The sequence below is a fragment of the Galeopterus variegatus genome, unplaced genomic scaffold, assembly GCF_000696425.1.
Source record: "Galeopterus variegatus unplaced genomic scaffold, G_variegatus-3.0.2 Scaffold526, whole genome shotgun sequence".
NCBI classification, from domain to species: Eukaryota; Metazoa; Chordata; class Mammalia; order Dermoptera; family Cynocephalidae; genus Galeopterus; species Galeopterus variegatus.
Window position 1 is genome coordinate 183,357 of NW_007726637.1, and position 12,399 is coordinate 195,755.

The 12,399-nt window shown below is 58.5% G+C and overlaps 2 protein-coding genes across 2 annotated transcripts in view; both read right to left on the reverse strand.

Annotated features, from left to right (window-relative positions):
- Window positions 1-5,379, reverse strand: part of HAPLN4 (hyaluronan and proteoglycan link protein 4) — a 7,911-nt gene extending 2,532 nt beyond the window's left edge. Inside the window, exons 1-6 of the mRNA XM_008569750.1 lie at window positions 5,311-5,379; window positions 3,992-4,102; window positions 3,052-3,169; window positions 2,419-2,781; window positions 454-786; window positions 3-179 (exon numbers count right to left, since the gene is read on the reverse strand). Of these exons, the coding sequence (XP_008567972.1) occupies window positions 3-179; window positions 454-786; window positions 2,419-2,781; window positions 3,052-3,169; window positions 3,992-4,102; window positions 5,311-5,379 (1,171 nt within the window). The remainder of the gene's footprint in view (window positions 1-2; window positions 180-453; window positions 787-2,418; window positions 2,782-3,051; window positions 3,170-3,991; window positions 4,103-5,310) is intronic.
- Window positions 5,342-12,376, reverse strand: TM6SF2 (transmembrane 6 superfamily member 2). Its single transcript, XM_008569732.1, has 10 exons — window positions 12,282-12,376; window positions 10,574-10,677; window positions 9,886-9,983; window positions 9,713-9,816; window positions 9,091-9,173; window positions 8,324-8,448; window positions 8,028-8,129; window positions 7,610-7,702; window positions 6,822-6,941; window positions 5,342-5,845 (listed from the first exon to the last, which is right to left on the reverse strand). The coding sequence occupies exons 1-10, from the start codon at window positions 12,374-12,376 to the stop codon at window positions 5,636-5,638; spliced, it is 1,134 nt and encodes a 377-aa protein (XP_008567954.1). The 3' UTR covers window positions 5,342-5,635.
- Window positions 12,377-12,399: the final 23 nt, after the last annotated feature.

The following is a 12,399-nucleotide window of genomic DNA, read 5'->3' on the forward strand; positions in this document are numbered from 1 at the left end:
GATGGGGTAGCGCGCGCTGCCATCGGCCAGCCAGCCCGCGGCGCAGCGGTCCAGCAACTGCAGCTTCCACGCGGCGAACAGTTGCCCCACCTTGGCCACGGCCGCGCCGCGCGCCGCGCACGCGCGCGCTGCTCCCGCGAAGGGCACGGGCCGCAGAGGCTTCAGGAAGAACACGCGCCCTGCGGAGGTGGGGGTGGGGGGTTGCTTGTCAGGGAGCCTCCCGTCCCCCGCAGCCCAGGACTCCGGCCGCGGGATCCAGGAATATCCCCTCCCCTGCAGCCTGGGACCCCAGTCTCGGCCAGGGCAGTGTTGGTGCCACGTGATATTTGCCGCGCCGTGACAGTCGTGGGACGGGGTCTCCTGGTTCCGATCCCCGTGGGCTGGGTAGGGAATAGGGGCCGGGGCGGGGGTGGAGGAGAGAGGCCTGCCTGGTAGAGGGGGGTGGGTACGCACCCGGGAGGTTGGACGTGAAGCAGAAGGCATCGTAGCGCTCCTCTGCGTTGTGGCGATAGCCGTAATTGCGCACGCCCCCATTGGCTCCGCCGTCGACGCCGGTACTCCCGGCCCTGCCCAGGCCGCCGCAGGGCTCCCGGGGCTGGCTCACCGGGTACTGCACCGAGCCGTCGCGCAGCCAGCCCGCGTTGCACCAGTCCAGGCCATCGCGCCAGGCCGCGCGCAGCTGCTCGGCAGAGGCCAGGATGCCGTCCTGCTCGGCGCACGCGCGCTGCGCCTCCGCGAACGTCAGCTTGTAGCGGCCTCCACGCGGGTGGTAGGGGAAGACCACGCCTGGGGTGGGGCGCACGGGGGTCGGCCAGGGTCCCTCAGTTTGCCCCCATCCACCTGACATCTGAGGTGCCGTGTGACTCTTCAACCTGGACCTTCCAGTCCATCTCTTACTTTGGCCTCAGATCTGACCACGCCTCTCCCCAGCTCACACCCCTTATGGCTCCATTTGCTTTATGCTTGGGATTCCTTGATCCGCCCCCTCGATATACTTAATCATGTCCACACCTCTTCCACTGGTGGAGACTTTTGCTCGGTTCTTTCCACCCTTTTTCACCTGTCAAACTCCTATTCATCCTTCAAAACCCATTCCACCAGCACTGGGTCCTTCCCTCCAGCTCTGAGCCCACGGAGCTGGGAATGTGTGTATCCAGTGCTGACTTCCCCACACTGGAAGCCCCTGAAAGGTTGGCCCTGGATGAAGACCCCTGTGGTCCCCAGCATTGTTCAGGGAAGTACCCCTTGGTTTCCCTTTCACTCTGGAATTTGTCTCTCATTGGACTCACAGTCAACTCAGGAGCGTTTTGTGTGTCTGCGTTTGAAGGGCAGGGCTTGGGGTGAGCTGGGTACTCTCAGCTGATGCAGAAAAGAGGCAGACAGGGGTCAGGGAGAAGACCTGGAGCTTAGCAGAGTGGGGATTGAATCCCAGCTTTGCCACTCACTAACTAGCATGTGCCCTGGGCAAGGCTCTCACCTCTCTGAGCCAGTTGCCTATCTGCTCCTAATAACTGTCTCCCTGGAGGGTTGGGGAAGCTCCTGGGAGCTCTTCAACTAAGCACCTGTCACATAGAAAATGCCCCGTAAAGGAGAGCTGCTGCTATTACTGTTGTTTGTTATTATTAGGGCCCTGAAATCTCTCCCAAAATCTTCTAAGGTGTACTGAGGAAGACAAACCCCTGGGAGAGAATTCTTCAGATAGAAACCCCACCTCCCGCTGGATGGTCAGCCAATCAGAGCATCCCCTATCCCAGCCACAGTGATTGGCCCACAAATGGGCACATGATTCAAGCTGGCCCAATGAGAGGCAACTCTGGGACTCTAGCTGCTGCTCCTAGAAAAGCAGTTGCTAAGTAGAGGGTGGAAACCTGGCACTACGTTTTTAGTTGCATAAGGGGAAAACTTGCCAGAGGAAAGCCCACTCAGGAAGCAGAGATGAAGGACGGGTTCCTGACATGGTGCAAGTGCCTGGATCTCACAGTACCCGAACCCCACCACAAAAACTTGCCAGAGGAAAGCCCACTCAGGAAGCAGAGACGAAGGACGGGTTCCTGACATGGTGCAAGTGCCTGGATCTCACAGTACCCGAACCCCACCACAACATCCTCACTATTGACATTTTGGACCGGATCATTCTTTCTGTGGGGGACTATCCTGTGCCTTGCAGGACATTTAGCAACATGCCTGGCCTCTACCCACTAGATGCTAGTAGCAACCCCCTTCTCCAAATGTGGTAACCTAAAACGTCTCCAGACATTGCCAATGTCCCTGAGGAGCAAAATCACTCTGAATCAGATCTGGGTGCTCTACCCTTCCCAGCCTCTAATTTCTTCAGGCCGACTTGGTTTCTGTCCCTTGCTATCCCCCCCTTCTCTCCTCCCTTAGAAGTGAGTCTCATCTTGCCCATGAGCTGGTCACCTTCCAGGTCCAGCTTGACCATGCCAGCGTCATCTTCTAGCTCGTTGGTGACCTCACATTCGTAGCGGCCGTAGTCCTGCAGCGTGACGTTGCGGAGAACCAGGGAGGCATCCCCTGGCCCATCACCCTGCAGCTCCGCCCGCCCGCGATAGCTGCCGAATGCCCGGTGCTGGGGGCCCAGCGCCACGAAGACGTCGGTGAAGGCTAGCGGATCGACCACCTTCGTCCACTTGAGGCGGACGCCGTCGTGGCCGTGGGCTGCTGCCTCATAGTGGTAGCGACAGGGCAAGACGATGGTGCCACCCCGGTGGCTTACCACCTGCCCTGGCGCCGTCTGCACTACCACCGAGCCCGACTCTCCCTCTGTGGGTGACCAGGCAAGGTTCAGAGAGGGGGCCTAGGGGAAGGCAGGGGACCCTGGGGAGGGGACATGGGAAGAAGACTTGGGTGCGGGGTCAGGGTATCAGAAGAATAAAAGGGCTCAGGGAGGGGGGCAGGGGCTTACACGGGGAGGGGATGGGGGGACCTTGGCCATCAGCAACGCCCTCCCCCTACCCGCTCTGCGCACCCAGGTGATCGCTCTTGGCCATGGCTCCTGCGGGGGCAAGACCCGCTTCCGCGGGCCGGACTCACCCAGAACGTGCACGATCTTCTTCCGGCCGCGCTGCGCCCCCGCGGGGACCGTGAGCAGCAGGACTCCCCAGGCCGCGGCCCAGAGCGCGCCGGGACCGAGGGCCGCCCGAGCGCACACCTGCGGGCACAGGCCGCTCGGTCCAGCCTCCCAGTCTTCGCCTTGCGGAGGAGTGGCTCCCTGGCTTTCCTTCCCGGCGGTGAGGCCTCTCACGCGCTCAGGCCCCCAGCCCAGCCAGGGTTCCAGAGGACTCCCCCAAAGAAAAGGCTGGCAACCCCCTCCCCCTCCTCCGCACCCTCCCCCCTGCGCGAAGCCCACGGCCCTGGACTCGCCCTCCCCTAGTCCTGTCCCGGGCACCCTCCTGACCCCTTACCCCCACCCCCGTGGCTCGGAGCCCCGCCTCCTTCTCTCTCAAGCCCGGCTCGGGATTGGGGGCGGGGGGAGGAGGGAGGAGCCGGAGCGCCGGCGACAGCAAGGTTATCCGTGCGCCAGGAGACTGCAGCAAACGGGGCCGGGGCGGGCGAGAGGGGGCGGTGACAGACCCAGAGAGAGGCGCAGACAGAGGGCGAGAACAGGGACAGAGAAGGGGAAAGAGACAGAGATAGAGAGAGAGACAGAGGAGAGAGTGCGAGAGGGAGGAAGGCAGAGACGGAGAAGGAGAGACGGGGAGAAAGAGAGAGAGAGAGAGAAAAGACACCCCCTCCAGAAAAAAAGAGGGGGGTGGTGGTGGAAAGAAAGGTAGGAGAGACGGAGAGGTATAGAGAAGGAGACGCAGAGTGCCGGGAAAAGAGAGATACGAGAGGGTGAGGGACAGACAAGAGGACGGAGAGACGGAGAGACTGAGGACACGAACACGAGGGATGCAGATGATGAGGGGGCAAAGGCAGAATCCCAGATCGGGGAGACCAGGGACCGACTCGCCCGCGCCCGGGCCCCACTCACCATCCTGCCCGCGCGGCCCCCGCCGAGCAGCCCTACGCTCCCGGACTGCGCTCCCCGCGCACCAGGGAGGGACTGGCAGGTGCCTGCCGGCGGCGCAATCCCGGAGTCTGCCTGCAAGGGGAGGAGGGAGGCGGACGGGGGGCGGGGCGTTAAAGGGAACGCGGCGGCACGCGCGGGACGGAGAGGTGGCCCCGGGCGCGGGCAGAGCCAGGTCCTTGCCCCCGCTGGCTGACCTTGGGCCAGCGGAGGAACCTCTCTGGGCCTCAGTTTCATCACCTTTAAAATGGAGGAGGGGGGCCTGATGGAGTCGGGAGTCTTCCATCTTGGAAACCCTGCGTTGTTACGGCGATTGGGTGATCTGATTAAAGGGCTTGGCCTGCAGGCCTCAGTTTCCCCATCTGACCACTGAATGACCATCGTGGAGTCCCAGACTCCAGCACCCCAACAGTGTTCACTCTGCAGAGTGGAGGCCCACAATAATCACACTCTGCAGAAGGGAACTAGAGAACAGGTCCAAATCCGACTCTGCCCCTCACTGGCTGTGGGACTTTGGGGCAGACGGCCAGTTGGCCTTTCTGAGCCTGTTTCCATCTCGAGGAAATGGAGTGCTGATCTTTTGGTGAAGATCCAGTAACTAGACATATGAGAGTATGTGTATGTGGAAAAATAGTATTGAACGATAATACAAATCTTCCACGAACTTTTTGAAGTACCCGCTTACAATAGGTACCTGGTAAGTATTCGCAGGGGAGTCTGGGTAAGCCCCTGACCCACTCTGGGCCTAAGTCACCCCTAAACTTGGCCCTTTACCCATCTTCAAAAACCAAAGAGCAGGAAATGGTGAGCCCTTTCCCCAACCCCTTGGCTGCCTTCCAAGCCTCAGTTTCCCCCAAAATGAGCCTAAGCCAATCAGATAGCAGAGGCAGGGTTCTGGGCTTTGTGGTCCGACAGTCTGGGGTTTAGTTCCTAGTTCAGCCAAACCTGGGGAGCAGTGGGGTGTGACCTCGGGCCGGGACCTTCACTTCCTGTAGCCTCAGTTTTCCCATCTGGAATATGAGGTGAGATCCAACATGTAGCACTCGAGGTTGCTTAGTAATTGTGGATACTGTTAGTTATACTTTATGGTGGAGCAGGGACTTTTCTTTCCTGACTGTGACCTCAGGTCAAGCCTCTTGTCCATTTCGAGCCTGTTTTCCCCATCTGGAAAATAGAGCTGTGCCCACCAGCCAGAGGCAGACTTCTGTCCTAACACCTCCAGCTCTGACAGCCATGGTGACAGTGATGGATGGGCCCTCGTGGAGTGCAAGAAGGGCCCTCACCCCTATACCCTGAAGCACTAAGGCAGTGATATTTTGGACATCAAAAGGCTTTTTACTAAAAGGATCCATCGAGGATGATGGGTAAATTTTGGGAGGAAGCAGAAGAGTCCGTGTAGGGGTTTGGGCATGGTGACAGCTGATGAAGACTCTCTTTGCAGGAACACCTGGTGGTTGGTCTCCCGTCCCACCCACTGGCTGGAAATCACCACAGCCAGGATTGAATACACCAGAGACATCCTCCTGCATCTAAAAGTCTCAACCCATCCTTCCTGGGACAGGATTGGCTGGGTGTGTAAACAGAGTAATGGGGAGCCCCACAGCCCCCTCAGTGCTGCTTCTTGTGGTGGGCTGGGGGGCTGGGGGTCGGCGAGCAAAGGAAGAAGGCAGGCCGCTGCAGGCAGCGGTAGGCCAGCAGGTGGGGGCCCAGAGCATACAGCAGGTTGCACACGAAGAAGCAGGCCCAGGCATCCTCAGGCACACGGTAGGTGAAGGGTGTGCGCAGGTGCATGGAAGCACCCATGTGGGAGAACTGTGCCTGGTGGCCAGACAGGAAGGGTGGATGTCAGAGGCCAGAAGGGGACTGAAGTCCCAGCATCACTGACATCCCACCCTGGGGCCTTCCAGACGGCAGTGAGGTACAGCCCAGAGAGTCCTGTCCCCATCCCACTGGTTCTGCTGACCTCCCTGTCTCCCCTCTCCAGTCCATCCATATGTCTCTAAATACTCCTGTCCCCACATGTCCTATCTGTCTCTGTCTGTGAGCCTCTCCCCAGCTGCCTAACCAGAACCATCTTCACCCCAACTGTAGGGCCCTGCACCTCATCTCTCCGACCTGAGTCCAGCTCCTCCTCAATCTTCCCCATCCCAGACAGCTGCTCTTGACACAAATCCTGTTGATTCTGCTATAAAGACATCCTTCTGGTCCGTACTGCCCTGGCCTGAGCCCAGGCTTTATTACTTCCCATCAGGAACCCAAAAATAGGCCCCCAGCTCTGACTGGGCCCTTCACTGCTCAAACCCCTCCCATGGCTTCCCATCACCCTCAGCACAAGCCTCCGGCCCCAGAGTTCAAAGCCTTCAGCATCTAGCTGCCAATTTCTCTTGCCTCTGCTTTTAACCACATCATAGACCTGCTAAATCACAGTCCCCCTCTGTGCCTTTCCTTACACTGTTCCCATTCCTGGAATGCCTTTCCCTGCCTGGAGAACTCATCCCCATATGTCAAAGCCCAGCTCCCATGCCCTCACTTCTAGGTAACCTTTCCCCTCTGGAATCCCTCTCAGCCCCTGTTCCTCATTCTCTCCAGTTCTGATCCCACAGGGCCGGGGGAATCTGTGTCTGGCTCTGTCTCCCCAGACCAGGGAATCCTGGGTTACCAGGTCTGGGGCTAGGGCCTCTTGGGGGCCCATCATCACCCTTCCTAAGGTGAGCACAAATGCAGCTGATGGGTAGGCAGAAACTACCCCCCTACATGCCTGCCCACCCACTCACCCTCCCACCTCCCACCTCACCTGGCCAATGGCTCCAGCAAACACCAAGGCCCAGTCAGGCAGCCAGGAGCAACCAGGGAAGATGAGGGCATAGGTGGCCAGGCCGTAAAAAGGCAGAACGTAGAACATAAACACCAGCATCTGGGAGGAGGGAGAGGGGCACGCAGCCTATGACATGAGCAGCTACCCCAGGTGGGTCTCCTGAGACCCCCGAGGTGGGGGCCACAAGGGAGGATCTTGCCAGCCACAGACCCCAGCCAGGATGTGGGCTCTCTGCACATACCACACCTGTGCAAAGTGCTCCTCTATTTCTCTTGGGGATTCCTGCCGCACCCCCAAACACTCCCACTGAGCCCACCCACCTTCCTCCAGAAGTGGCATGTGACCCTGGCCTGGCCATTCATAACATCCCAGACCCCCTCGCGTAAGGGATGGGCATGTGATTCAGGCTGGGCCAATCAGAGCCTGCCTGAGACTTGTGCTTAAGGTCTGGGATGATAAGGGCTCACATTCCTCTGAGGTGGTAAAATGGGGTGAATGGAAGCCTGCAGCTCTCCAGACTGTGTCTGCCACCCCAGAAGGGGACTGCCTGGGAGTGGAGCCATGCAAAGAAAACAGAACCCAGAGACAGCACTATTCTTGAGCTCCTGGATCCAGCCATACCTGAAGACCTGTACTTTTTAGTAGGACAATAAATTTCACATGTGCTTCTAACAGTCTGACTTGTGCTTCTGGTACCTGTTTCAAAGAGGCCCAGTGGACCCTACCCACAGCAGGTCTGTAGTCCTCTCCTCCACCTGCCCTCTCACCTGCACCTTTGGATAAGCCACAGGGTCCCGCAGGTATGGCTCATACTGGTAGATGTAGACAAAGCAGGCATCCGTGGGGCAGTCAAGCACCACCTGGGGCAGACAGACAAACCAACAACCCTCCTTAGACATCCCCCTTACAGGAAGCTTTCCCCCCTCTCCCAGACAGGGCCCACATTGCTTGCTTGGGCCTCTCCCAGCACTCTGACTGGGGATCCACAGAGACTGGAGCTGGGGAGAAAGCTGCAGGGAATGGGGCTTTGTCATGGAACTCAGGCTAGACTTGAAGAACTTTCTTGGATGATCAGACAGGACAGCAGTGGCCTTTTTGCCCTGGATAAAGAAATACATGGGAGAGGTGGGCCGGGGAAGGGAGGCTGGAAGCAGGGGAGAGTGAGGCTGGCCAGTGCAGACTCACCAGGCCCCGGAAAAGGGTGAAGAAGCCAGCGAGGATGAGGTATATGATGAGGGCCAGGTCAGCCGGGCGCTGCAGGAGACCCTTTTTTTGCTCCTCCTGCACCTGCCCCATGAGAGAAACAGAGACAGCCAGTGTGAGAGGTCTGGTATCCAGTAAGCACTCAGTAAAGGTGCCGCCCTTCTTTCCTCATGACCAAGTCTTCCAAGGAGACAAGGAGTTGCTTTAACCAAAAGCAACTCAAATGGTGGTCATTTAGGCACGTTAGGACAAGGCCTGCCTGGGGGCCAGGCACTCACCATGTTGGGGGTGCAGTAGGTTGGTGCCCGAGACTGGTTGAAGACCCTCATGCCGGCCCAGCATGGGACCAACATGTAGGGGATGGCTAGGAAGAAGGCAGGCCGGATCTCTGAGCTGTATTTTCCTGCCATGGTGAGGGAGAGAGGGCATCACTCAGCGAGTGTCCCAGGCCTGGCTGGACCCACTAGCTGGACCATGCCAGAACCCCTGGCTGATGTCCTGATTCATAAATGCCATCCCTGCTTAAGCTCCAATACCTTCTGTGGCTCCTCAGTGACCACCGGATGCTGCGCATGTTCCTTAGCCCGGCCTTCCTCAATGTACCTTCAGAGCACAGGTCCTACGCTACAACGGCTCTTTGCTTCCCATGAATACACTTTGGGTGCTCCCCTGCTGAGCCTCTGTCATGCCATCCCAACATCCTGGATTGTCTCCTCTGCCCTACCTCCCTAGACCAACCTACTAAGCTTTCACTCCCCCCAGGATCCACTCTGAAACTGCCTTTATGTGTCAACAACATTCTGAGCCAAACTCCTGGGGTCAGGGGCCTGGGAGGAAGCAGAATTTGGGCTCTCTCACCTCCAAGAGGAAATAGGGAATAGAGGGGGGCAGGCTGCTGGCCGAGGTGGCTGTGGACAGGCATAGGGAGAGGAGGGGCCTCTGCAGACATTGGGGAGGGGATAGGGAATCCAATGGTGGGGGCTTCCAGGTGCAGGGCAGTGACTCAGCCCAGGTAGAATAGGATTCCCCAAAGTCAAGTCCTTACCAAGAATGTTTCCTGGGAGGAACACCAGGATGCTCATGGTGAAGGATCCCAGCCAATAGAGTCCAAGGTTCCGGTATCTTTTCCTGGGAAGGGAATCAAGGGGTGACCCTGGGCAATCAAGGGTACATGCCCCTCAGTCTCAGAGCCCCAGCCAGGGCTCAGGAACCACCTTGGGCTCCCAACTCTAAGTCCCTCTCAGTTCTGCCCAGGACAGAAGAGACAACAGGAAATTGAATGGGGGAATAAATAGACCCTCTGTCCAAGGACAGAAGTGGCCACCCAGGCACTGTGTCGATACAAGGGAAAACAGCCACCAACACTCACACCTGATGACATTCCCTGGAACCTCCTACCAGCCACTCCAGGCTGGAGCCCTACAGGGTCCTTCTGATTTCCTCTACAGACTCTTCTGGCTCTGCCCTGGCCTGGGACAAAACAGCCACCAACACTCACACCTGATGACATTCCCTGGAACCTCCTACCAGCCACTCCAGGCTAGAGCCCTACAGGGTCCTTCTGATTTCCTCTACAGACTCTTCTGGCTCTGCCCTGGCCTGGGACCCAACCTGAGGACTCGACTTCTCTCCCAGGGCCCAGAAGCCACCCCAACTGCCCCCTGCACCTTCTGTGGATGGCGCCGGCCATGGCCAGGTAGAGGAGGTAGTGGATGGTGCCATCCCAGTAGCAGATGAAGACTCCGTGGGCTGTGCGCAGGTACGGCTCACCCTGTGGGGGCAGGTGGGAGGCTCAGGGGGACGGTGGCATAGGGGGTATCTTCAGCTGCCCCCCACGTACCTCTTTGGTGTAGAAGTCCATGAAGCCCACCACGTAGCCATCTTCCTGGAGAGCTATGAAGAGGTCCACCAGGGAGGTGAAGGCGAAGACCGCGAAGACTGCGGGAGAGAGGGGCGGGGCTGGGGCGGGTGTGGGCGGGGCTAGGGGCAAGTGTGAGTAGGGGTTCGGCATGGGCGGGCTCAGGCCAGGTATAAAATGGGCTTGAAGCAGCAAGTCAGGGGTCAGATTACAGGTAAGGACTCCAGGCACAGTCCTTGTCCTCACCTAACCACAGCCCTGCCTGATTCTGCATGTTTGATGAAGGAGGCACAGCCTGACCCTCAGAAGTCCCTGGTATTATGGGGAGGCACAGTCCCTGCCTTTGGGGGTCCCCAGTCTCATGGGGGAGGCACCATCCCTGTCCTCAGGAGATCCCGGAGTGAGGGGGAAGAATGGTTTTTCAGGGGCTTCTAGTCTGATGGGGGAGACTCAGTCCCTGCTCTCTAGGAACCCCAAGTCCGAAGGGGGAGGATTTTTGAGATTCCCCGATCTAATGGGTGTGTTCCAGTCTCTTTGAGATCTATAGTCTGATGGGAGCTCTTCAAGGGCCCCTAATCTGATTGAGGAGACCCTCCTTCAGTGGCCTCAGTCTGAGGGTAGAGGCCCTTGCCCAGGCAGTCCTCTCCCCCACAACCTCCCACTGACTCACCAGCGTAGAGTGGGTCATAGGAGATCTCACCATGGGACAAGCTGTAGATAGCCACCAAGAGCAGACCCAGGATCAAGGCGCTCATCAATGCCATCCCCAGGGGGCTGTGGAGAGGGAAACCAAGTCAGGGAGGCCAGGCCCAGTGCTGAGGCCTCACCCCACACTCCTCGGTGGGGGAAAGAGCAGACTCTAGGAAGCTCCAGGTGTTGAGACTGAAGCATCTGTTCATTCATCATTGCTGTTCCCTGAAACTGCTCTTTCCCATCAGCAGGCTCTTGCTCAGGCTCTTTCTCCCTTCTGGAAACCACTTCCAGAAGTCTCTTTTCTACCTGGCAAATGCCTACTCATCCTTCATGGACCATCTACATTGCTCCTCCTCCAAGAGGCCCTTCCTGACTCCCCAGAAAGGATTATTGCCCAACTTGGGCCGGGTATAAAAGGCACAGCCATCGACCCCTTCTGACTGTGCCATTTATCCCGTCATTTGCTAATGTGTGTTTGGCTCAGTTTGCTGTAAGTCAGTTAACAACGTCAAGCCCCTTTGTGGCCAGGCCCAGCTCCCATGCCAAAGGGTCTCTAGCACTCAGCTTTGTGGACCTCACTGTCTGAGGCTCCCGACTGTTCCTGGCTAAAGTCCAAATGCTTTCACTAACTCCACCGTACCCCTGCCCTGGTCTGCCCCCACCAACCTGACAAGATAGCCCAACCAGCTGCATAGATAATAGAAGCCAGGTCTCAGCATCCCCCGACACAGGTGGGCAAGCCAAGGCCCAGAGAGGATAGGAGACCTGTCCAGGGTCTCACAGCATGGCTCTGTTCATCACCTCCTCACACTCTCCAGGCCCCCACCTACTCTTGAACCCATCTGCCCTTTAGGATCTCCATCCCGTCTCTATCCGACCAACAGTGACAATTATAGTAATCATATGAGACCACGACACAGCCTTTGCAAGCAATTTGTAAACCTTAACCATAACTATGTGATAAGATCTAGGATTACAGATGAAGAAATTGAGGTTCCCAGAAACAACTTGGCTCACCCAGGGTGCCAGGAGATGGAGACAGGTATTTGTAACCACGGAGCCAGGTCCATGGGCAAGACTCTCTCTACCCCATGGCTTGAGTTGAGCTGGGTTTGAGTGTGAGGGGCTTGTAGATGCCTGGTACCTAGTGCTTGGACCCTTGGGGCTAGGATCTAGGGTCAGATCCCAACCCTAAGGAGGTCATGGCATGCAGGGGAAACTGAGCCTAGGGACAGCGTGAGACAGCCCTGAAGGAGAAGGAAGTCCCAGACCTGAGACAGAAGCTATGGAACAGGGTGTGTGTGTGGCAGCAAGAGCTGGGTCATCTGGGCCTTATCTGGAACAAAACTTTGACCTTTGGTGACTTTGGAGCCTGTGCTGGGCACATCCCTGAGAAAACTCTAGAAAGCCCTCACGGCCCTGCCCTGTGGGGGGTCTGTACTCCTCCACATCCCTTCTCCTCGGGTCCCAAACGTCCCGAGAGCGTCGCCAACCCAGCTTCCAGGCCAGCGGGAAGGGGACTTCCGGTGAGGGGGAATTCTGGCCCAGCCACCATCCTCCAAGGTCGCAGCTGGGCTGGCGGGGGCGTGCCGCCCGCGCGCATCCTCCCTTCGGCCCCGTCAGACCCTTCCCGCCTCGCCCGCCCCGCGCCCCCAGGAGGCCGCCCGGCCCCTCTCCTCACGCACTGCGAGAGCGCCGAGGCGAGGTTGAGCGCGCAGGACACCGGCAGTGCGCCGAGCGACAGCGCCGCGATCTTGCCGGCCGGCGGCGGGACGTCCATGGCGGCGGCGCCCGGACCCCGGC